General features: G+C 58.8%; 2 protein-coding genes and 1 long non-coding RNA gene across 6 annotated transcripts; all 3 read right to left on the reverse strand.

Annotated features, from left to right (window-relative positions):
- Positions 1-329: 329 nt before the first annotated feature.
- On the reverse strand, positions 330-3,764 carry LOC130158660 (somatomedin-B and thrombospondin type-1 domain-containing protein-like). Of its 4 annotated transcripts, none has more exons than XR_008825437.1 (6): positions 2,289-3,157; positions 2,101-2,191; positions 1,385-1,515; positions 807-925; positions 610-713; positions 330-525 (listed from the first exon to the last, which is right to left on the reverse strand). XR_008825437.1 is itself a non-coding variant. In XM_056359531.1 (6 exons), the coding sequence occupies exons 1-5, from the start codon at positions 3,469-3,471 to the stop codon at positions 820-822; spliced, it is 747 nt and encodes a 248-aa protein (XP_056215506.1). In that variant the 5' UTR covers positions 3,472-3,764; the 3' UTR covers positions 330-713; positions 807-819. The 4 variants fall into 4 exon arrangements, 3 of the variants coding, with proteins under 3 accessions (XP_056215506.1, XP_056215484.1, XP_056215496.1); XM_056359531.1 differs by adding an exon at positions 3,264-3,764 and having other exon boundaries at positions 330-713; positions 1,385-1,543; positions 2,289-2,471; XM_056359509.1 differs by having other exon boundaries at positions 330-713.
- Positions 3,765-3,876: 112 nt separating this feature from the next.
- SLC25A1 (solute carrier family 25 member 1) lies at positions 3,877-18,434 on the reverse strand. Its single transcript, XM_056359495.1, has 9 exons — positions 18,279-18,434; positions 7,719-7,826; positions 7,460-7,559; positions 7,087-7,225; positions 6,542-6,626; positions 6,278-6,382; positions 5,773-5,888; positions 5,366-5,439; positions 3,877-5,248 (listed from the first exon to the last, which is right to left on the reverse strand). Exons 1-9 carry the CDS (start codon positions 18,367-18,369, stop codon positions 5,134-5,136), a joined length of 933 nt encoding a protein of 310 aa, XP_056215470.1. The 5' UTR covers positions 18,370-18,434; the 3' UTR covers positions 3,877-5,133.
- Positions 10,733-18,269, reverse strand: LOC130158679 (uncharacterized). The gene is made up of 2 exons (XR_008825445.1): positions 11,162-18,269; positions 10,733-10,981 (listed from the first exon to the last, which is right to left on the reverse strand). It is a non-coding gene; the product is annotated as an uncharacterized LOC130158679 (long non-coding RNA).
- Positions 18,435-21,629: the final 3,195 nt, after the last annotated feature.

The following is a 21,629-nucleotide window of genomic DNA, read 5'->3' on the forward strand; positions in this document are numbered from 1 at the left end:
TGGGGATGGGGACAGCCCACTCCTCCTGGGATGGGCATTGGCTGCTGACCTGCAGCCGGGCTGCCATGGGATGTAGCAGGGATGGCTGTGCCATGAGCTGCCCTCTCCTTCCCACCTCCAGATGCGGGGCTGTGCCCACTTTGAGCTCCCCCCTGCCTGCCTGCGCGCCCTCGGCCAGCCCGGCGAGAGCCAGCCCTGGCATGGCACGGCATCCCCTCACAGCAGCCTCATCCTGCTGAGGTGGGGGTTTGGATGGGCCCCTCAGTGGGGGATGCCGAGCCGCATGGCTAGACCCAGACCCCCACCAGCACCATTGCCCCCGTGCAGACTGCGGGTGCCTCTGTTTAATTTCCCTCTGCAACCCCCAGCACGAAGCTGAGCCGCCCTTCCTGGCTCACCGACACTGCACTGCAGCTGGGCCAGCCCAAACACACAGAGATGCCATCTCCATCCTCATGTTGCTCGCCAATGGCCGCTCATTGCATGGCAGGATGTCACGACTGACCATGACATCATCGTGTTGTCCTCCCATGTACCTGCCGCATCATCTTCTTACCCAGGCTGAACCTCAGCCTGACATTCTTCCACCATTAATCACCACACTTTCACAATTCCCTTATTTTTAATTTTTATGAGCAGGGCTTTCTTCCCATTCTTCAACAAAATACTTAATGGAAAATGCGTGCAGTCAGCTCCAAGGGCGAGCAGCGAGCCTGCAGGAGGGTGAAATTATAAAAGACACCACGTTTTTATATCATCACCTGCCTCCCCAGCAAGGAGCAGTGGCACGGGGAGGCTCAGCTTACCTTCCTGGGGGGGCTACACAAAGATGAGAGCCGGCGGGGGGCAGGCACAGCCCTGCCGCAGCCCCTCCTGCACCCACGAGCCCTGGCACCCCAGCACCGAGGCGGCCACCCAAAACGTCCTGGAAGGAAAAGCCAGTGAGAGCTGGGGCGTGCCATGAGCAATTCAATACACTTTTTTTAAAAAATTGCATATATTTCTATATATAATATATACAATAATACATGTTGGCAGTCGGACTAGATGGTCATTGTAGGTCCCTTCCAGCTGAAATATTCTCTTCTATTTAAATATATCTATTTTTATATTATGTATTATTGTTTTATAGTACCTATTATTGATGTATCCTATCATATTAAGTTATATTATATTATCCTACAATATTATGGCATATTATAGTATTATCATATTGTGGCATACCATAATATAATGTTAGTTTTATCTATAAATACATTATAATTAAGAATAGAAAAGGAAGATGACTCAGGGGCATGGAGAGATGCTCCCCATGGGGAGGGCACACATGCCCCTTCAGGGTGCACTGCGCCCCCAAAGCCCCCCTCCCCCTGTTACCACCCACCTGGCTCCTTGCAGCCCATGCCCGATGCAGTGGGGCCGGCGGTGGGACGTGCCCCCCCGGCACTTGACACACACCTGCTTGTCCCGGCGCAGGCGGCGGCTCCAGGCCCGCCCGTGGCACAGCGGGCCCACCTGTGTCAGGCGAAAATAGCCACAGTAGCTGGGGAAGGGGGGAAAGGAAGGGAAAAAGGGAGGAAATGGGGGGAAAAAAGGGGAAAAAGGTGATTGGAGGGTAGGGAAGAGGTCGTGGTGTTTTCTTGATGGATGGGGGGGTGCAAAGGGGCCATGGTTTTGGGGGGGGGGGAGATGGAGGGTAATGGCTGTGGGCGTTGCAAAAGGGCCGCAGCTCTAAGAGGGGGCGCAAAGGGATGATAGCTTTGTATGGGAATGCAAAGGGGCCGTGGTCTGGGGGGTGGGGAGGGTAGTGGCTCCAGGGGGGCAAGGCCACCACAGCTCTAAGAGGGGAGTGCCAAGGGGCCATGGTTTTGTAGGGGGTTGGAAAGACGCCATGGGGTTGGGGCAGGGGAGAACGGTGTTGGCTCTGGGAGGGTACAAAGGGGTCATGAGTCCAGGAGGGTGTGCAAGGGGGCCATGGTTTGCAGGGGGGAGACAGGTAATGGCCAGGGGGATGGCCAAGAGCCCTTGGGTCTGGGGGTTGCAAAGGGGTCGCAGCTTTGGGGAGGGGTGTGTGCAGAGGGGCCCCAGCCCTACACCTACCCCGATGGCTCCTCCAGCAGCAGCCGCCCAGCTCTTCGCCAGGGATCCCTGAAGTCCCGACTGAAGGAGTCAGGTAGTATCTTGGCCACCTCTGGCAGAAGACCAGCCGGGAAGGCAGGGGGGACACACAGGGATGATTAAAAGCACCCTGGCAGAGGGAGGTGGGCATCCCGTGGGACCCACGTTACCTTTGGCCGTCCCACAGGTCGGGTGCTCCCCCAGGCAGCCACGGCGCTGCTTGAGGTCTGGACAGGGCTCCCCTCCGTGCTGGGGTGGGACGGTGACCTGGCGGCTGCGGGCCTTGCTGCCAACCCCGCACGGGGAGCTGCACCTGCTCCAGGGCCCCCAGGGCCCCACCGTGCAGCCCACCGCTGCCGGCCGAGCGGGTGGGATGGAGGGAAAGGAGAGCATCAGTGGCATGGAAGATGGAAGGAGGGGAGGAGGGGAGATGTGGCACAGCTGAAGGGAGAGGGGAGGAAGAAGGGCCAGGGTGACCTGGAAGCCCCTTTCCCCTGACCCCCGGCCGGGGGCTGCCCCACCAGCGCGGTGGCATTGTGTGCCGCTTCCGCAGGCCTTGATCCCCGCACCGCTGCCGCGGCTCTGCATCGCGCTGAGCTGGGACCCCACTAATCTCCCTGGAGATTAAGGAGGGCTGACCGCTGCAATTGTCCAGGGGGCCGCAGGCAGCACCCGCCCGGGCTTGGGTCACCAGGGCAGGCTGGCTCTGCACCCCCCCCAAGCCCATGCTCCCTGTTTGTCACCCCCAGTGCAGCCCCTGGCTCCCACGTCCCCACGCAAGGTCCTGCCCGCAGCCATGGCAGAGGTGATGCCCAGGCTCCTCTTCCTTGGATCCCACGCTGATGGCGCTGAGGCTTGCAACGACAGCGCTACCTACCCGTCAGCTGCAGCCCACAGGCTGCCCTGCAGGCTCTCTTATTGCACTGGGAGCAGCCAGACGTTCAGTGTGGAAAAAAGTGGAAAATCAGGATATTGCTCCAAATCCAGCCCAGCCGGCATGCCAGATGCATCCTGTTACTGCTCCAAGTACGGGGCTAACCGCTACCAGCAAGCTCCTGCCACCAGCTGCAGCAGCCCAGGCTGGTGTCCCCTGCCCTGGGGCTGCCCCGGCACGGGGGTACCGGCCATCCCCTCCCGGCACTCACCGGCATGGCGGCAGGTGGCATGGTAGTCCTCGCAGCAGTCGCCTGTCCTCACGCAGTACGAGTCGCAGTAGCAGTGAGCCCGGCGGGCTCCCGGTGCCCAGCAGGCATTGTTCCTGCCCGGGCAGCACCGGTGCCGGCAGCTGCCCGTGGCACCCACCAGGTAGCTGGTGGCCAGCAGCCAGCCCCCACTGAGCAGCAAGCCCCACATGGCACCGGGACCCTGTGAGCCCCCAGGGGACAGCTTTCCCCTGGAGGGATGGCTTTCGAATGCTGGGTGAGGCGCAAGGGCTGTGGGAGCCCTGGCCGCACCGCCCCTGGGCTGGGCGGGGGGACAAAGCCCATTCCCTTCTGCTCCACCGCCCCTTGCCAGTCCAGCTCTTCACTCCACGGCCAGAGCCAGGACTTAATAAAATTAACCAGGACGGTTAATGAAAAGCTGTGCATGGGACAACGCAGCCCTGGAGCTGCCCAGGAGCATCCATGAACAGGCACTGCTGGGCTGAAGCCGACGCTCCCCTGGGAGCACCAGTGTGACATGATGGGGAACCCCATCCCCACGCTGCAGGAGCCACTCGCTGCTCGCTCAGCACAGCCCGGACACCAACGCACCTGCTAAAGCCAGACTGATTTTATTCAAATTGCAAATGTAAAACAGAATAATAATAATAATAAAAAAAAAAAAATCAACACAACCCTCACTGGCTTCAGAGCAGAAAGCTGCAGGTAAACCGCACCCGGGCTTCCCTTCTCCTCCTTCGCCCCCCTGTTAAGGCTGCATTCACCACTAGTGCCAGGAGGAGGGACAGGCTGAGCCCTGGCTCCCGCACCTCCCGGCTCCTTTGGGAGAAGATTGGCACAAATCCCATGGGGCCAAGCCCAGCACAGGGCAGGGCAGGGCTCCTGCCCCACAGCCACCATGGCTGTTAGTGGGTCAGCGTGAAGCTCCAAGAACTATGGGGTTACCTATGGGGAGCGGAGAGGTGGCGGGAAGGCAGATGGGGGGGAATGTGGCAGAAGAAGGGGTTTGCACCCCCAGCGGAGGGGCCAAGTCTGCGGCATGGGGCTGTGCCTCCTCATCCCAGCTCACGTACACGTCTCAACTGTAAATGGCAAGAGGTGGGAGCACCCGGCTCACCCCAATCCTGGCCCCATGGTGAGGAGGACAAAAGGCCTGGCTGGATGTGCAAGTCTGGGCAGCACCTGCTCAGCAGCATAGGGCTGAGTGGGACCCGGGGGGCCAGGGTGCTGCACCCCAGGGGAGTCTTGGTGCTGGCAGGGAGGACGGAGCCTGGGGCCACACCAGCTCGTGGGGCTGGTGCCCCCCCCCCCCCAAGTTGCTGTGAGACCAGGCGCATCGCTCCCAGCCAGCAATGTCAGCCCCAGGAGCCCCCCGCCAGCTGCAATGCCTGGTGCACAGCTTGGCCACTGCACCCACAGAGCCCCCAGGAGGATCTCAGCACCCCCAGAAAGAGCTGGCCCCCAAGCAGCAGGCAGCTCCTGGCCGCCAGGGGCCCTGGGGACACAAGGCCACCATCCCAGGGGACACCTCACCCTAACTAACCAGTGCTCACAGGTGATGAGACCAGGGGAAGGTGTCACCAGGGGACTAGGGTGGGCATAACTGGGATGCTGGGGGACCGGATGCTGGGATGGTGCTCCCTCTCTGCTCCTTTTAGCGCAGAACTAATAATTTAACCTGCTTCAGAGCCTGTTCCTAAACACAGAGGTGGCTGGGTTTGGGGTGGGGGACACACACCGTGGGCAGACTTGGCCCCCGGCAGCGCCAGCAGGCAGCTGCGGGCTTGGTCATGGCTCTCCAGCTGCAGCCCCGCAGGGCGAGGGAGGTGGGGGCCGCCCCGGCCCGGCCCCCTCAGTCCGTTTTCCACACCTTGTTGAGGAACTTGACCACCTCATCATAGATGACGAAGACGATGGCCACATCGAGGCAGACGCGGCCCAGGCGAGGCACTGTGCCCTTGTAAAACCTGCCAACGATAGAGGGGGGCCATGGGGCTGGCTGCCCTCACAGCCCCCTCCCTGCGCATCCTCCCCCAGTGCTGCCCCTCGTGCTACCCCTCGCCCGCCCCCACCGCAGGGCTTACGCCAGGGGTCCTTCGTGTTTCATGATCTGGTAAGCGCAGTCCCAGGTGCTCTTGTACTTGTGTGCTTCCAGCCCCTGCCGGGTGAGAAAAGCCAGGTCAGAGGCCAGAGCCAGGGGAGCATCCAGGGGGATTTTGTAGGGGAGGCAGAGAGCTGGGGGAGTGCCAAGAGGAACTGATCCCCCTTCACTGCTGCCAGCCACCAAACCCGGCAGGGATGTCCCCACCTCTGTGCAAACAGCTCCCAGCACCCCCACGGGCTAGCTGTGAGGGGGCAGCATTCCCAGCCGTCTCCCAAACCTCGCCAGCATCAGGCACCTGCCCTGGGGGCTGCACAAAACAACTTCCAGCTGTGGGTGACCCCAGCCCGCGCAGGCAGAGTGGTCCCACACCATGCCCCAGTGCCATACCTGCATCCTGGTCTTCACCACATCCAAGGGGGTGTTGCCAAAGACACTCGCAGCTCCGGCTAGAGCTCCAAACACCCCTGTGACAAAGGGGTTGATGACCTTGTTGGGATCATCCCCTGTGAAGGAGGAGAGGTTGAGGGCAGAGTGGTGGCATGGGGATGCGGCACCACATCCCCGAGAGAGCCTGCAGGGGAGGTCCCAGGTCTGGCTGCTGGTGGTCAGGGCTGGTGCAGTGCTGCACTGGGGAGGGGGGCATTTGGAGGGGACCATCCAGCAGCATCAGCCCCACAAAGCCCACCCAGTGCTGAGGGATGCAGGATGGGAGTGAAGGTGATGATCCAGAACCAGGACCCTTCAGCCCCACAAGCTGGGACCCCCCTGCTCTGGCTTTCATCTTCATCCATCACGAGGGGCTGAGCCACGAGAAGCAGCGCTGGTGGAAAGCCCAAACCCAGCTCCCAAGGATGGGCCGAGGCAGCCAGCTGGGGGGACGGGGCCACTGTACCTTTGTACCAGTTCTTGAGGGATGTCATGACGAAGAAGCGAATGGCCTGGTTCGATCCTTGCTTGAGGACAGTTGCGGTTAAGCCCTGGTAGGTCCCCTTCAATCCTGCAGCAAGAAGGTGTTGGAGGGGAGCACCACCTCCACGCGGGCTGAGAACCCCCCCCTCAGGCTGCTGATCCCAGCCTGTCCCCATCCCCCACCTCCCGCCCTGTCCCGCAGCGTGGGAGTACCCAGGGATCAGGGTGCCACATCCCTGGGACTCACCCTGTTCCCGAACGATCTCCCGGACGCCATGGAAGAAGCCGCGGTATTTGGGCTTAGGGGAGCACTGATCATGGATAAACTTCACCTGCGGGGAGACAACGCGCTTGGCCCGGGCGAGGGGAGATGCGATGGCCCCAAAGGCTGCCAGCCAACTCGCGCCTCACTCCAGGGATGGTCCCAAGGTCAGAGATAACCCATGTGGCCAGGCGAGTCCACAGGGGAAGCCTGTGCCCATGGCCAGCAGTGCATTTTGCAGAGGAAAACCTGGGAAACCACCTCTGCCAGCAACCGCATGGGCTTTACAGTACTAAAATGGGTGACGGTATGGCTCCTAGGTGGGGGGCTCCTCCCCGGAGCAGGGAAGGGGCCGTGGCCGCCAGACCTAACCTCTCCACAGGGCTTTCCAACATCAGCTCTTCCTCTACGAAACCAGTCCAAGCAAACCCCCACAGCCCCCAGGTCCCCAAAAGCCAGGCACCCTTGGGTCCTGCCCCTTCCCTTCCTGCCCCGGCTCAGGGAGATGCTGGTGGCTGCCTCCCACCTACCTTTACGGTCTCCATGGGGCAGACCACCACCACAGCCTCGGCCACACCAGCGCCCAGCCCACAGATGAGACCCCGCGTGCTGTCCAGTCGCCCTTGCTCGTCTCTCATCTGGTTGCTGAGGAACTCGAACATCCCAAACCTGCAAAGGAGCCACCATGCCAGAGCCCCCAGGCACCCGGGCCGGGGGCTGCACTCCCCTGCTCTGGGTCTGTCTCTGGGAGCAGCCACGCACCCTGCGAGAGGATCCTCCCCACCTGGGAAAGCACCTGGCTTCAGCAAAGTGCCGCTGGGGACACCAAGGGCAAACCCACCCCTGTGTCTGCCACTGCCCAGGGTCCCCCCCAGCTCACCCCAGGCCAAGCAGGACACCTACCTGACGGCGGCCTTGGGGATGGAACCGTACACCAGCGAGCTGAGCCCCCGGTACAGCCCCCGGATGCCATGGTCACGGACAGTCTGCTTCACGCAGTCCCCTGTGGCAGAGCACAGCGGCACCGCCGTCACCCGCCACACCGAGGGCCACTGTGCCACCCCCAGTGCCCCCCACCAAACCCCCCTCAGCCCCAACCAGGCTTCCCAGAAGCCTCTGAATACAGCCGGTGGGCTGGGCAGGGCGCTGGGTGCACACTCACCGATGCCCTTGTAGCGGGGAGGGTTTGCCTTCTCGTCCAGCTGCAGCTGCGTCTTCACGTACTCAGTGGGGAATGTGATGCAGATCTCTATCCCTCCGGCCAGGCCACCTAGACGGGAGAGGAGGGGACGCTGGGGGATGGGAGTGGCACTGTGCCCATCCAGTGCCACATGGCTGCTGCCGGCTCCGCAACGGCTGAGCCCCAGACCTCTGGCAGTCAGGTCTGGGCCGGGACGTGGTGTCCCTGTCTTCGCCAAACCCCTGGGGACTTCACATGGCCCTGCGCCAGCCTGGCACCCTGCACAGGCATCACCACCCGGCCACAGCAAAAGCTGGCGAGGGATCAGCCAAAGGGGGAAACTGGGCAAAACACCACACCCGCGGCTGCCGATTCAGTATCGTTTCCCTCTCAAAGGCTCCTCTCCCCTCTGGAGCCCCATACCCCCGCAGCAAGCAGCCAGCACAGGGATTTATAAACCCAACAGAGCCCAGCAGCCCTGCAGAAGGCCCAGCATCGCTGCCCCAGTGCCGGCAGGAGCCCATTTGCAGACGTGGCCATGCCAGCGTGGAAGCACAATTATCATCAAGGCTGCCCAGCCACCCTGGGCTCATGCAGGGGCAGCTGCCGGGTGCTGATTACATCGGCTGAAGCCTTTCCTGCCACGGCCCAGGGATGCGCCAGCAATCTGGCAGCGGGTGATGCCGGCTCTCAGTGGTTGGGCTCCTCTTAGTACACTTGAAGCGGCGGCAGCTAGCGCTGCACTATGCGATGCTGGGGAGCTCTGGGATGATGCTGCTGGGGCTTCGCACCCACGAGAGCAGCCCCGCCGAGGGCCTCCCAGCTCCTTGCCCAGGGAGGGTGAGTGGGCCCCCAGCCCACAGGATAGAGCATGGTGTGGGGTCTGGTCGCTGCCGGTTCCCAGCCCACCACGCTGCTTCCACCGGCCCCTCCAGCCTGGCCACATCCTCAGTGTGACTCAGCAGAGCTGCAGCTGCGGGCACAGCCACCCCCGGCACAGCCCTGCCACGGCCCAGGGACACGCTGGTGGCCTAGAGGGAAAAACAGTGGCAGGGCGAGAAGGGCCAGCACCGGGGCTGGGTGCAGCGTTGGGCTATCCTGCTCTGCAGCCAAGCACAGCTCTACTTATCAGCACCCTCCAAAGTACCCTGCGAGGGGACGCTGATAGGGGACACCACAGCTGCTCCCTGGGACAGCAGCAGGCAGCTCCAGCTCCTTGGACCAAGAGAGTTTCTCATGTCCTCTTATTTCTTCTGTACTGCCCTCAAATTTACAAGAGAGACTCTTAACCTCTGTGGTGCTGCCTCCGGCTCCCTCCCGCAGTGCTGCTGCCAGGCTCAGCCAGCACAGGGATGTCCCAGCGCGCAGGCTGGCATCCCCTGGGGCACTGCCGCCTTCTCCCAGGCCCATCCTTCGTCCTTCTGGAGGAAAGCAGCCTCGCTGCGCTCCCTCCAGCAGCTGGGCAGCACCCACCTTAAAACAGCCTCCTAGTGTAGCCAAGGAGCTGCGCCAGCACTCAGCACAGCTGGCACAAGGGGAAAGCCCAGCCCCTTGGGCAAGGAGCAGCCCCCCGCTCCCATGGGCATGGCAGGGATGGGGACACCATGGCACCGAGTGCCAGCCTGTCATGGCCAGGGCAGGACCCGCCAGCCCAGCCTGGCAGCATCCCGGCCCCGTGGGGCGCTGGGGACAGGGCGCAAGGCCAGCCTGGCTCTGCCACTGCAGACAGAGGCCTCTTGTTTTCCTGTGTTCCCAGGAGGGGCCGGAGCTGCTCAGCCCAGGCCAGGCAGGCTCCTCCTGGGAGGCGACAGGCGACTGCTGCTGGCCTCCACGCCTCTGCAGGACCCCGAGCTGTGGTGGCGTGGGAGGATGCTGTGGCAGCCACAGCGAGGCCAGCTCGTGTCGCTGTGGCCAGCCGCTGGCTCTCTCCCAGAGGCACCACAGGGCAGCCACCATCCCCAGGGTCCCCAGAGCTCTCCCGCTGCCCCCTCACCCCTCTCCCATCCTTGGCAGGTCCATCAGAGGTGGCAGACGCTGCCGGTCCCATGGCACAGGGACTTGCCAAGTAGCTCCTGCAGGAACAGCAGGTGGGTGCCCAGCGAGCAGTGTGAGGAGGAGCAGCATCCTCCAGCTGGGTGTCATAGTCCCTGAAAAGCTGAGCAGCAGCTGGCACATCTCTGTGCTGCTACATGCCACTGTGCCACCAGCCTCGCTGCCACCACGGCCACAGGAATGCTGCAGCTGTGGCCAAGGCCACCTCCCTCCCTCCTACACCGCAGACCTGAAGTGCTGGACATTCTAAGGGCTGTAAATGTTTGTTCCCCCTCTGTCCCTGTAGCAACAGCTGCCACCCTGGCACCTCTGGAAGCCAGACAGCAGGGAAACACCCAGGACAAGCCCCAGTCCAGGGGCAACCAGCACCTCAGCTCACAGCAGCTACGCCAAACGGCACAGGGAGGGATGCTGTACCTCCTGCAACCCGTCCACAGCCTCAGCAGCCACCAGGATTAAGAGCATTCCTCCCCACAGGTGAGGCAGAGAGGCTCTGCCTGGCATCCCACAGGCAAAGCCACATCCACAAGAGCCTGTGAAGTGCCCTTGCAAAGGGACAGCATGCTGTCCCTGTGATCCAGCAGCATCTGGGGCACTGGGGCCACCCGAGCCAAGGACGGAGGAACCAGGTGCCCACGCTGGCTCCCCACAGCAAACTGGGGAGCTGGATGCAAAAAGTGTCCCCACGCCAGAGCCACCGAAAGCAGCTGCTTTGTGCTGCCAGGTCCCCTTCCTACCCCCCTGTGTTCCTCTGGCCCCAAGTCCCACGGGAAGGCATACAGAGCAGGGACTTCAGACACAATCTGTGACCTGGGGCAATTTTATCCTGTTCTACCCTGCAGAGAGACAGGGCAGCACAAACCACCTGCCCTGCAGCCCCTTCCCTCCCTGGAAGCCAGACCCATCACAGGCCCTGCTCTACTGCTGTGTGTCCTCTCACACTATTATATTCCAGCAGAAAATTTATTCTATGCAAATACACCACCCCACTGCCCACGAGCAGCAGCTTCTTTCAACTCCCCTCCCTCGCCAGGGCTGCTGAGCGCTCTGCAACCTGTTTACCCGGACTTTAACCAGCAGCTTCAGCTCTTGCAACACCACGGAGTCAGCAGGAACAGCCGGCAGCGAGCGCTCAGGAGGTGAAAGAGCAAGCGGGGTGGCGTGGACGCTGAGCCAAGGCTCTCAGCTATTAGCTGGATGTAGCAGAGCCAGAGCAGAGAGAACATCCTTCAGGGAAGGTCGCTCTGCCTGGCCCCAGAGGTGCCTGTGGTGGTGAGGATCCTGCTCCTGGCCCTGGGAACGGCTCGCTGCAGGCAACAGCCAGCAAACCTGACCCACAGGCCCAGCAGGGACAGCAGAGAAGGTAAAAGTACCTGTTTGTCAGCCACTTGGTGTGGTTTTCCCAGAAAAGCTTTAGCTCTCCTTTGCGGAGGAGCCAGCAGCACTACTTAAGGACACGGCCACAGCCCGTGGGCACCACTGGGGAGAGCTGGGGGAAGCAGAGGAGGATTTTAGGGACAGTGGGAAGGTGCTGCCCTGTGATGATTGCGCAGCACATGACGGCATCAGTGCACGCAGGCTCAGCTAATGACCTCAAACCCCATCAACAAGCAGCTTCCAGGGACCCCACCAGCCACCCCCTGGCCAGCCTGTCCAAAAACCCCCAGCTCCAGTGTCCAGGACAGTGCTGAGGGCGGGGGGATGCAGCCACGATGGGGAAGATGAGCAGACCCCCAGGGGCTGACACAACCTAAGGCTGCACAGCCGGGGCTGGCACTGTCACCCCCTGCAAAGCCCTGGCTGGAGGCAAGTGCCTGAGTGAGCACCCACTGCCCTGTTTGGGAGCCACAGAGGGGCAGGAGGCGGCACTGGCCCTCTGCCACTCCTTCGAGTGACTACACCTGCATGAGCATCCTGCTCCTGCAGGCAGAGCAGCAGGTCTCCGCGCAGCTCTGATGAGAAGTGAGCACCTGGAGAGCAATTTCAGCCTCTCCATTTTAAGGGTAATTTCACATGCAGATACACAAGCACCTGATTTCCATACAAAAAGCTCCTTTTAACTTCAGATTTGACAGGATGCTTTCAGGCCAGGGAAAATAATTCCTAAGGGCCTGGAAGCAAAGCAGCAGAGCTCTCACAGGACTCATGCCTGAAGCTTGTCCCTCCTGCCGGCTGCACAGCAGGAAGGCACAAACAGGCTTCCCACTCCTCTCCAGAGCATCAGCTAAAGCTGAGCCCTGCGCTCCACCCTGTTCAGGGGGCACCCGAGCCACTTGCAGAAGGTGCAGGTGTACAGGGTCAGCCGAGCAGCCCAGACCCATGCCAGGGACCACACACTGAGGCCACCGCAGGCAATCCTGCCTGCCTCCAGGATGCTGTGCTTACAGTTCCTACCCTCACCAGGAGACTTGGTGCCCTTCCCCATTAGCCAAGATAGCTTTCAGAGCTGGAGAAATAAAAAAAAAACCAAAAAGCTGTTTGAAGACCAGCAGGGTGCTACAAATCATGGAGGCAGAAACACCCACCACCAGCTCATGACAGCTCTCTGCAGCCCAGGTGCTGCCCCATCAACAGCACAGACCCCTCTGCCGCCAAGGGATCCACTCTCTCTTGGCAGCCATCCATGCTGCTCTTGAGCCATCCATTAACATCACCCAGCTAAAGGCAGCAGTGGAGAAATCCTGCCCTGCCTGCAGTGGTGAAACGGGTTTAACGGGCTCCACCCTCCCCGCACCATCCCACCACGGCTCTTGTGAAACGGGCTGCGGGCTCCAGGGAGAGCCTGGCTCAGGCACAGGCAGGCGCTCTGCTGGGGCTGGTGCTCTTGGGGAGCGCTGGCCTTCAGCAGGGCTAGCGCAGTGGTCCTGGGCACCTCCTGCCATGCACAGCCCTGTCCTTGGGGAAAACCATCATGCGGGCTCCTCCACGGGGAAACGTCTCATACGGTGCTGAGATAGGGAAGGGCTGCCTGCCCCAAACCAGACTGCCAGAAGATCACCCGCATTTTGGTTTGAAGGGAAGAGACATGTCCTGCGAAAGGTCAGCCCATCCCAGAGGGTGTCCATCCCCTGCGCTGGGGCTAGGGCCCCCGTCTCCTATCTAGTAAGGGCAAGGCCAGTGGGGGGCATGGGGGTTCAGCATGTCTATCGGTAAACACACACGTGGCTGCTTTCATCATGGGAGGGTGCTGTGGCCAGGCTGGTGAAAGTCTGACCCCCCCGGCAGGGATACACAGAACGACAAACATGAAATGTGCCTCCGTAGGGTGGGTAAACAGCCCTGTGCAAACAGCGCTGCAGATAATGCTGTGGATGGGATGGAGTAATTTGTCCCTAACGTTACTGGAACTGTCCAGTTTCAACAGGCCATCCTTTCACAACCTGCTCATTCATTGCTTCTTTACATTTACTTCTCAATGGGCCAATATTCCAATAAATCATTACTGTATTTTAAACTTCTTGGCTGTGAGTATGATGGTAGAAACCATTCCCCTTTGCTCGCAGTCACAGCACCATCTGCCTTTGGTGCTGACTCCACCTTTGGGGACTGGCCAGTCCTCCATCCTGGTTCAACTCACCTTCTCCCTGCCATCCTGCACACCCTGAGGCCCCAGCTCCATCACTGTGAGCTGGCTCCCAACCAACCCACCACACTGCTTCAGACACTTACTTTTTAAGCGTCCAAAAATCTTTCTAAAGACAGGCAACAGGGAGCTGATGTCAGAGCCCAGGGCTGTTGGACAACTCCCCCAGCACAACCCTGTAGCTGGATGAAGGAGCCACCGTTGGGTGGGACTGAGAAGCCACTTCCTGGGGACAGGCTCTGGTCCCATGGCCACCGGCACAGGGGACTGACCGCTGTAGCGGTCACTAGAGCATGAAAGAGATAGCAAAAAATCAACCCCTGCTGTCAGGAGGTGACCTGAGACCTCAGAGCACAAGCACAGGGTCACCACAGCCCAGGCAGGAGCACAGAGGCTGCATTGGCATGCACCGCACAAGGTCATCAGAGCCGAGAGACGAGAGACGCCGCAACATCCCTGAGCTGTCAGCTCGCAGTACTCATCGCCTCCAGGAAGATGGATGGCTCCTTCTGATCATTTATGTCAACCCAGAGAAAATGGTCACCTGCAGAATGACAAGCAGAGCATCAGGCATGTGAAAAGCTTAGAAACTCAAATTTCCAAGCCCAGGGCAGACCCCAGTGCACACAGAATTCATTCAGACTGAAGGTGGGCACTCCGATGTGGTTTCCTAGTCCTGGGGCTGACAGGCTGGGGCTGCTTTAGGTTTCAAGCTTTGGGGCTGCTTTAGGTTTCGACAGCAGCTACGGTCCGTGAGGGCTCACAGGCACATGCTTCTTTTGCCCCACTCCCCAAATAGCAGGGAGACAACCCCAGGGGAATCCACAGCCAGGCGGGATGCACCAAGGGCCAGCGGAGCTGGCAAGACTGGTTCCCTCCATGCTCCCCAATCCTCCCCCTGCCATGTTCAGCCCACCACCCTGCTCCCCCAGCTCAGCATCGAGAAAGAAACATTCTCCACCCTGCTGAGCACCAGACATCTATCTAAAAGCCTAGGAGCATGCTGGACCACAGCCATTCCCGGCAGCACAGCCTCCTTCCCACCCTCCCTAGAGGGCAATGGCCCTGAAGTCCAGCTGGACTTGGGACTTTTGGGAAAGAGATCCTATTCTCCAAGAAGCAAGTCTCAGGTTTCACACGGAGTCCCTGACTGCTCTCCTCTGTAGGCACAGCATTTCCTAAGAAAGATCATATCAAGACATCAACAAAGAAGAGGAAACTGAAGCTCTAATTACTGCTTTGTTTCTTGTGTGATCTCGGGCTCCCTGCTGAAGGTGTGCTTCATGCCCTACCCTGCAGGCCCTTCTCCTTCTTCCTGCAGGGTCCCTCTCCCTGCTGCCCGTGATCCTCCCGGGACCACGGTGCATGCCACTGCTGTTTCCCAGCGGTACTCAATGTTTGCAGCAAACACCAGAGCAGCAGCCACAGCCATTGCAAGCTTTTTCCAAATCAAGCACTGTGTAGGACAGCATCCAGGCGTCCTGCTTCCCCGACCAGGCTGGATTAGGTGTAGGCATGAATAGCAACTGTGCACCAGCCCCCAGGCAAGCAGAGGTACCACTGCAAAGAGCAAGGCAGCTGGGAGCTTCTCTGTGGGAGGGAGCAGACCCCAGCTTCAAAGCTGGCTAAAAACAGAGTAAGACTGTACTTAACTCTGGGCAGGGCAGGCAAAGCCTTTCATCAAATGGCCACTGCTAACCAGGAGCAAAGCTCTCAGGAGGGCAGAGATGCAGGGGTCTGCCTGCAAAATGGCAAGGACCATTTGTGTTGCACTCTAAATAGTCCACCGCAGGCTGGCTCGAGCTGACCTAACAGCACCATGGTGCCCGAAAACCCAGAAAGGAGCCCTCTGAGGAAACAGGGGTGACTGCCTCCACCAGCTCCGTAGCCAGTGTTCCTGCCTCCCCCGCTTGCCCACTGGAGCATGGCCCCATGCTGGGAGCTGCACAGCGGACTGGCAGCACCCAACCCTGCAGGAGGCTGGCAGGAGGGACAGGAGCCTGGCTGGCTAAAAGGTTTGTTTGGAAACCCTTAAGCTGGCTGTAGGGAGGCTGAAGGCATGGCCGGACTCCCAGGTCTGCCTGCTAACAGGTTATTGCCTAGCAGAAGAGATGTGAGCTGGCCCTCAACCCAGCTCATGAGTTCACAAGAAAATTATGCCCGCTTTAGAGCGGGTAACAGCCAGCAGATGAGTTAGAAAGACAGATAATATCTGCTTCAGCATAAAGCCTGCATGTTTGCCAGTCTTTTAACCAAGTTTAAGCCAAGGCACACTATATCAAAGCTTAATGTTCTACAGCCATGTCACTTGTGATCCAGTGCCAGGTCCCCCAAACCAACTTGTACCATCAATTCAGAACCTGGGAAGCTCTTCCCCTTGCAAAGGGGGTTCCACAGGTTGAACAGTGTCAGTGACCTGCACCCACTCAGCTCTGCCCTCTGGAAGCCCAGTCTGCACGGAGCACCCCCAAGACCAAGTCCTGGCAGTGACACTCACCCAACCGGCCAGGATGGCCAAGCTGCTTTTGTGTGCTCAGGCCGCACATGGCCGCGGCACCGGCAGTAGCACAAACTGTGGTCACAGCAAGGTGAAGCGCTGCCTTGGCACACAACAACTGCTCGGACAAATGAGAGCCCATTAGTAAATTAATTTTTAACTTCTTGTTTGTCTGTTGTAACAACTGAAGGAGAAGAGCTCTTGGCAGCCAGAGCTTCACTCTTGTCTCTTAAGAAAAGAGCCAGCGCCAGCCTGCTCAGGTCTGGGCAGCGCAGCGGAGCTGTGCCTCCCTGGCAGAGGATCTCAGTTACACAAAGGTCTGGGAGCTGATATGCATCCAGGGTGGGATGACGGCTGCTTATTTAACTCCACCAGCACAAATGAGGCTGACTAAGCACAGCACAGTAGGAACAGTCCATCTTTAACACCTCCAGCTCTCCAGGAAGTTCAGCTTCGTAGCACACACCCCTGTTGTGCAGACAGATGTCAGATGAGAAACATTAAGAGCATCAGCAAACCACCTAAAGTCAGCAGAGACAGCCACAAATGGCACTGCATCCCCCCAGCAAGGGGCTGGAGGGCTCAGCAGACTGGGATGCAGGGAGTTAACAGCAGCTTTCTCCCATTTATGTGATTCTTTAATACAATCAGATGCCACAGAGGCTTGGCTGCCTATTAACCAATTACTCTGGTTTGCTGTGCTGGAGGAGAAGACTAGCATCTTAATAGGGTCCCTCTTCCACCTCTGCAGCCTCAGGCAGACCCAGAAGGGCTCCTCCAAGCGGGGGCATGTGCAGCTTTACGCTATGTTGCCCAGCCTGACACCTGACAGAGGCCACAAGCACCATGTCCCTTTCTTTCCACCTGAACAGCTTCCAGGCACACCCACAGCAACTTTCCTGGCAGGGGCGAGCAGGGCAAGCCTGCTGCAGCCTCTGTCACAGTATGCCGATAAGCTGCCCACAGCTGATGATCCTCAGGCTGACTGAGGAGCAAACAGTCTGCCTTTCCCATCCTAGGTTTGGATTAAATCCCATTTAAAAGACCTGTAAATAAAAGAGGATAAGAGGAGGCCTAAACTAACAACCCATTCTGAAGGGGTGGCAGCACAAGTCTGGAGAGCCCTGAGGAGCTCTGGAGGAGCCTGGCCTCACCGAAGGGTTCGTTTGAAGGACAAGACACCTTCTTGTTTGGCTGCGGCTGCCACCTTCTCGCACCCCAGCCCTTTGGCCGGGCAGCACTGGTGACGGCACAGACCCTCCAGGCGATGTGACCCTGCGAGGCCTCGTCACCCTTGGCAAGCTCCAGCACTCACGTCCATTTCCCACAGCGCTGCCACCCCCAGCAGTTTGGATCTGCACAAGGGGAGGCTGAGCACTGGGGTGGGGGCAGCGCTGGCGGGCAGAGCCGGAGCGGCGACGGCTCAGCTCCTCGTGCCAGCCGGGATGGGCAGAGCCTCACTCCTCCTGGGTCCCTGCTACGGGAGGCTGGAGCTCTGCCCTCGGAGGGAAGCGGGGAGTTAGACTGAGGAACAAAGGCACAATCGTAGGAGGGGGAACTGATTGGAAAACACAAAAGCTCGAAACCAGGCCAATCACGCCGAGGCCCCGATGGCTTGTTCCAAAGGGAAGACACTATCCTCCACTCTGGGAAACGTCCTGCAAGTAGCAGGAGAAACCAGGGAGCTAATGAACAGCTACAAAGGAGTTTAACAAGCCTGCGACTGTCTTGGACTCCATTCAGCACCAAGCTCACACCAGCCACCAGCACAAGGAAGCGCGTTAACTCTGCAGTTACTGCAGCACACAGAGCCTATTCAGATCCCATGGAAATGGTCAGAACTGGACGGGAAAACACACCCTGATCCACGGAGACTGATGCAGAGACACAAAGGAGGCACCGAGAAGCTGCAAAAGGAGCTGTACCAAAGCAGCGTGCAAGACGTGGCTGGAGCAGGGACCCGAGCGCTGCCCCCTCAGCTTTCTGCCTTAACCCGCCGGGGGTGCAGTGGGGGAGTGCAGCGAGGGGGCCCCGCTGCCGCCGCTTCAGCTCCCTGCCGCTGACGCGGAGCCCTGCCCCGCTCCGCAGCCCCAGCACCGCGCCTGCCCCGGCGCGGCCACAGGTTGCAGGGCCAGCGGCAGCCCGGCAGCAGAGCCCCGAGCCGGGGGGACAGCACGGCTCGCCGCGGGCCACCTCCCCGGGGCTGCCGGGAGGCGGCGGGAGAGGGGCCGGGCTGGCCGCAGGGCTACCGGGCGCGCCCGGCGGGAGCGGCCCCGGGCGGGACGGGCGGTGCCCGCGGGCTGGGCGGCAGCGGCGGGATGGAGGCGGCACCTGCGGGGCCCGGGGCGCGTCACGGCAGCCCCCGCCCGGCACGGCCACTCGCGCTGGCAGCGGGGCGGGGGGCGCTTACCTGCCAGGATGGCCTTGCCGGGGTGGGTGAGCTTGGCCTTGCCGGCGGGGGCGGCGGCGGCCAGGCGGCGGGGCGCGGCGGGGGCGGGCATGGCCGCGCTGTGCCGCGGCTCCTGCGCTGCCCGGCGGCGGCGGCGGCCGGGGCCGTATTTCAGGGCCGCGCCCGCGGAGGGGCGGCCCCGGCGGCGTCACATCCTCACGCCGCGGGGCGGGGCGCGCACCCGGGGGGGGCGGCGGGAACCGGCGGCGGCTGCAGCGCGGTCGGGGCTCGCCGGCGCCCCCGAACCTGCGAGCAAACGCGCGGCGTAGTGCCGCAGGGGCCGGCCGGGAGCCCCCCGGGACGCGGCAGCACCACCTTCCCCCGGCACAGCGGCCCCGGCCCGGCGCCCCGCGGGCAGCACCCGCAACCCGGCGAGACCGGCACAGCAGCGCGGCCGCCGCTCCGGGCCGGGGGCGGGTAGGCTGCGCCGCTCCGAGCCTGCGATGCCCCCCTGCCCACTCCTGCCCTTGGGCTTCCATCGTCCCTCACTCCCTGAGGAAGGGAGAGAGGGAAGTGCCAGGGCAGCAGTCGCCTGCGAACGCCTGACACTGGCATCGGGAGAGAAACCAAAAAGATCCTCCAATTAAAATTAAAAGACTGCCCGGGCTTGGTTCAGATCACAGTTATTTTAGAGGGGGGTTTATTATCTGTTGCTCCTAAGTAATTAGGCCGTGCAAAGAGCAGCACTACCTGGTTTTGCTTTATCAGCAGACAGAGGAAGACTGCATTGTCCTTCACTAATTCACATCTGAAAGCTGCATTTACAGAAACGCTGGAGAGAAACCAACAGTGTTTGCTTTTCCCTCTGGGATCGCACAGAAAGCAGGGAACACCAGAGCTGGATGCCGGAGCTGTGTTCTCCCTTTCACCTGGAGCAGCCACCCTCTTCCAAAGAGGGAACCTTTTGTGTAAGGAATGCCCGCTGGCCACGCACGGAGCATGCTCCTGTCGAGACTTGCTATCTGTGCACTTTGTGACATGATTTTTGCTTAACAAGGCTCCACACTCAGGCAGCAGGATTCCAGCTGCCAGCCCCATCTGAAAGCCGGCACCACAGCTATGTAGCTTGGCAGCTCAACTGCCGGCGGAAGGACCATCTGGGAAACTGAAGCACCTCTATTCTGCCAGGATTAAAAGCAAATGAATACGTACATGCCTTGCAGAACTCGTTGCCAGGTGAGGCCAGAACTATACATGGTTTCAGAACAGAATTAAGACAGTTGCAGAGGCAAGTCCATGGGGAGGTAAGGCGGAAATGAACATGCAAAGGGAACACAGCAGGAAAAAACACTCAGAGTCCCAGGCACTGATGCAGAGCAGCTATTCCAGTTCCAGGTAGCAGTACTGGAATGGCAAAAATAAGAGAAATCCTTTCAAAGATGGCAAACAGAAATGCATTTGGATTTCTGGTTAATCTCTGCCACTCCCCACTACTTTTCCATCAAATGATGATAACGTTCATGTATGCCGATAGACATGTATATGCACTGCCATGAGGCCATAATTACCTTCACAGCAAACACTGGCTCTTGGAGATTCCTGAATCAAGCCAGCAAGGCCTGTGCACAATCTCATCTTGTCCAAGAAAATACTATGCCACATGCTTAATTCACATCAGCCTCGATGGGATTCACAGAAGTGCATACTTTGCTGAACAGGGAAAGGATTATTCCTATATAATCACATGCAAATCACAGGCCATCTCAGCTTGACCTCAAAGAAGCTGCTAACACTACTTGTCAGCAGAAACCCTGAAGAAGAGCATCAAAGTAAGATAATCAGCAACCCCTGAAATGCTGGAGACTGCAAAAGGTGCGCTTTAAATCCTGTGACTTAGGTGAAAGCAAAGACTTGGCTGGACTTGCACTGTCAAGAGCATCTCCTAGGAAATGGGTGGTCAAAGCATAAAAGAGCAACTACTGTTATGGACAGGACATCAACTCCTCTGCCTTACTGCTCTCACTTCAGGAGTTTTCACGGAAACAACCCTCTGACAATCCAAACCCACTTCCCTTGCTGGTGGCTGGTGCTTGTTTCTGCTGCAGTAGAAATACATGAGAATCACAAAACAGGTGCTGCTGCAGCCTGTGTATCTCATGGCACCCCTCCAGGCCCTAATAATCAGAATTAAAAAGAACTATTGAAGATGAAAGCAACTCTTGTTATTTTTTTTTTTTTTAAACACAAACACCGATTGCAGGCAGAGCTTTCTGCATCCTACGAAGCACATAAACAGTGACCACCCTTGCCCCTCTGCCAGATAGTTGTTTGGGGTTTTTTTTCATTTAATTGGTACAGCTTGATGCACCCAGCAGCACACCATGGGTTCAGAGACCTTCAGTGGTCAATATAGGGCAGGTAACTTCATGTCATATGCCCTTGAAGCAGAGAATCTCTTCATTTCACTGAATAAACAGCTACATTATCTGAATTCTTACAACTCATCACCTACTGCAAACCTTTCCATGCATTATCAATCCCCATCACTTGGGGTCTTACAGTAAAATAAGACAACTCACTTCCTCCCAGGTTCCCTGATAAGACCAAACAATTCCTTTATGCATAACAGATCCTACGCACGATGGGCTTCAAGGAGAAGTGATCATATTGAAGATCTGAGTCAACGTTTCCCTAGCTTTCAAGTGTGCACAGTAGGAGCTACTGTAACTATAAGGAAGATGGTGCTATTCCAAAACAACTTGCATGATTCCCACTTGATCACACATGCAGAAAAAGTTCTGTTGATACTCAAGATTATTCACTGAGATTACCAAGACTGAGCCTCTTGAGAGCCCAACAGAAGTAACCATTAACACCTGAGTGGGCCTGACTCATCCCAGAGGACAAGTGAAATCCACGTACTGCATTCAGCATTCATAGGTTATCATTCTGCTATCAGACCACTGTCACAATTCCCTCACAGCACGATATATTACTGAAAGAAACTACTCCAGTTGACAAACCCCATGTCCCTCACCCTCTAACTGGGGAAAAAAAAAAAAAGTATCTTCCAAAAGGAAAGCAATTAAAAGATTTACCAACCACCTCTTCCCACCCAAATACACTCCTGGCTTCCCAGCTGGATAACCAGCACTTTGGGAATTTGTGCTCTGCACAATATTGGAAAGCTCGTTGCTGTGGAAAAGAACATACCAGATGAGTTTGTAATTCTTCCTTTCATAACCACTAGGGAAAAAAGGAAAAAACCAGATTTTTTAGATTAAGAGATTTAAAAATCTTGATTAAAACCACAGTAGGCAAAAAACCCCCACCAAACAAAAAAACAAACCAAAACAAAAAAAACCCACACCT

The sequence above is a fragment of the Falco biarmicus genome, chromosome 1 (assembly GCF_023638135.1).
Source record: "Falco biarmicus isolate bFalBia1 chromosome 1, bFalBia1.pri, whole genome shotgun sequence".
NCBI lineage: Eukaryota > Metazoa > Chordata > Aves > Falconiformes > Falconidae > Falco > Falco biarmicus.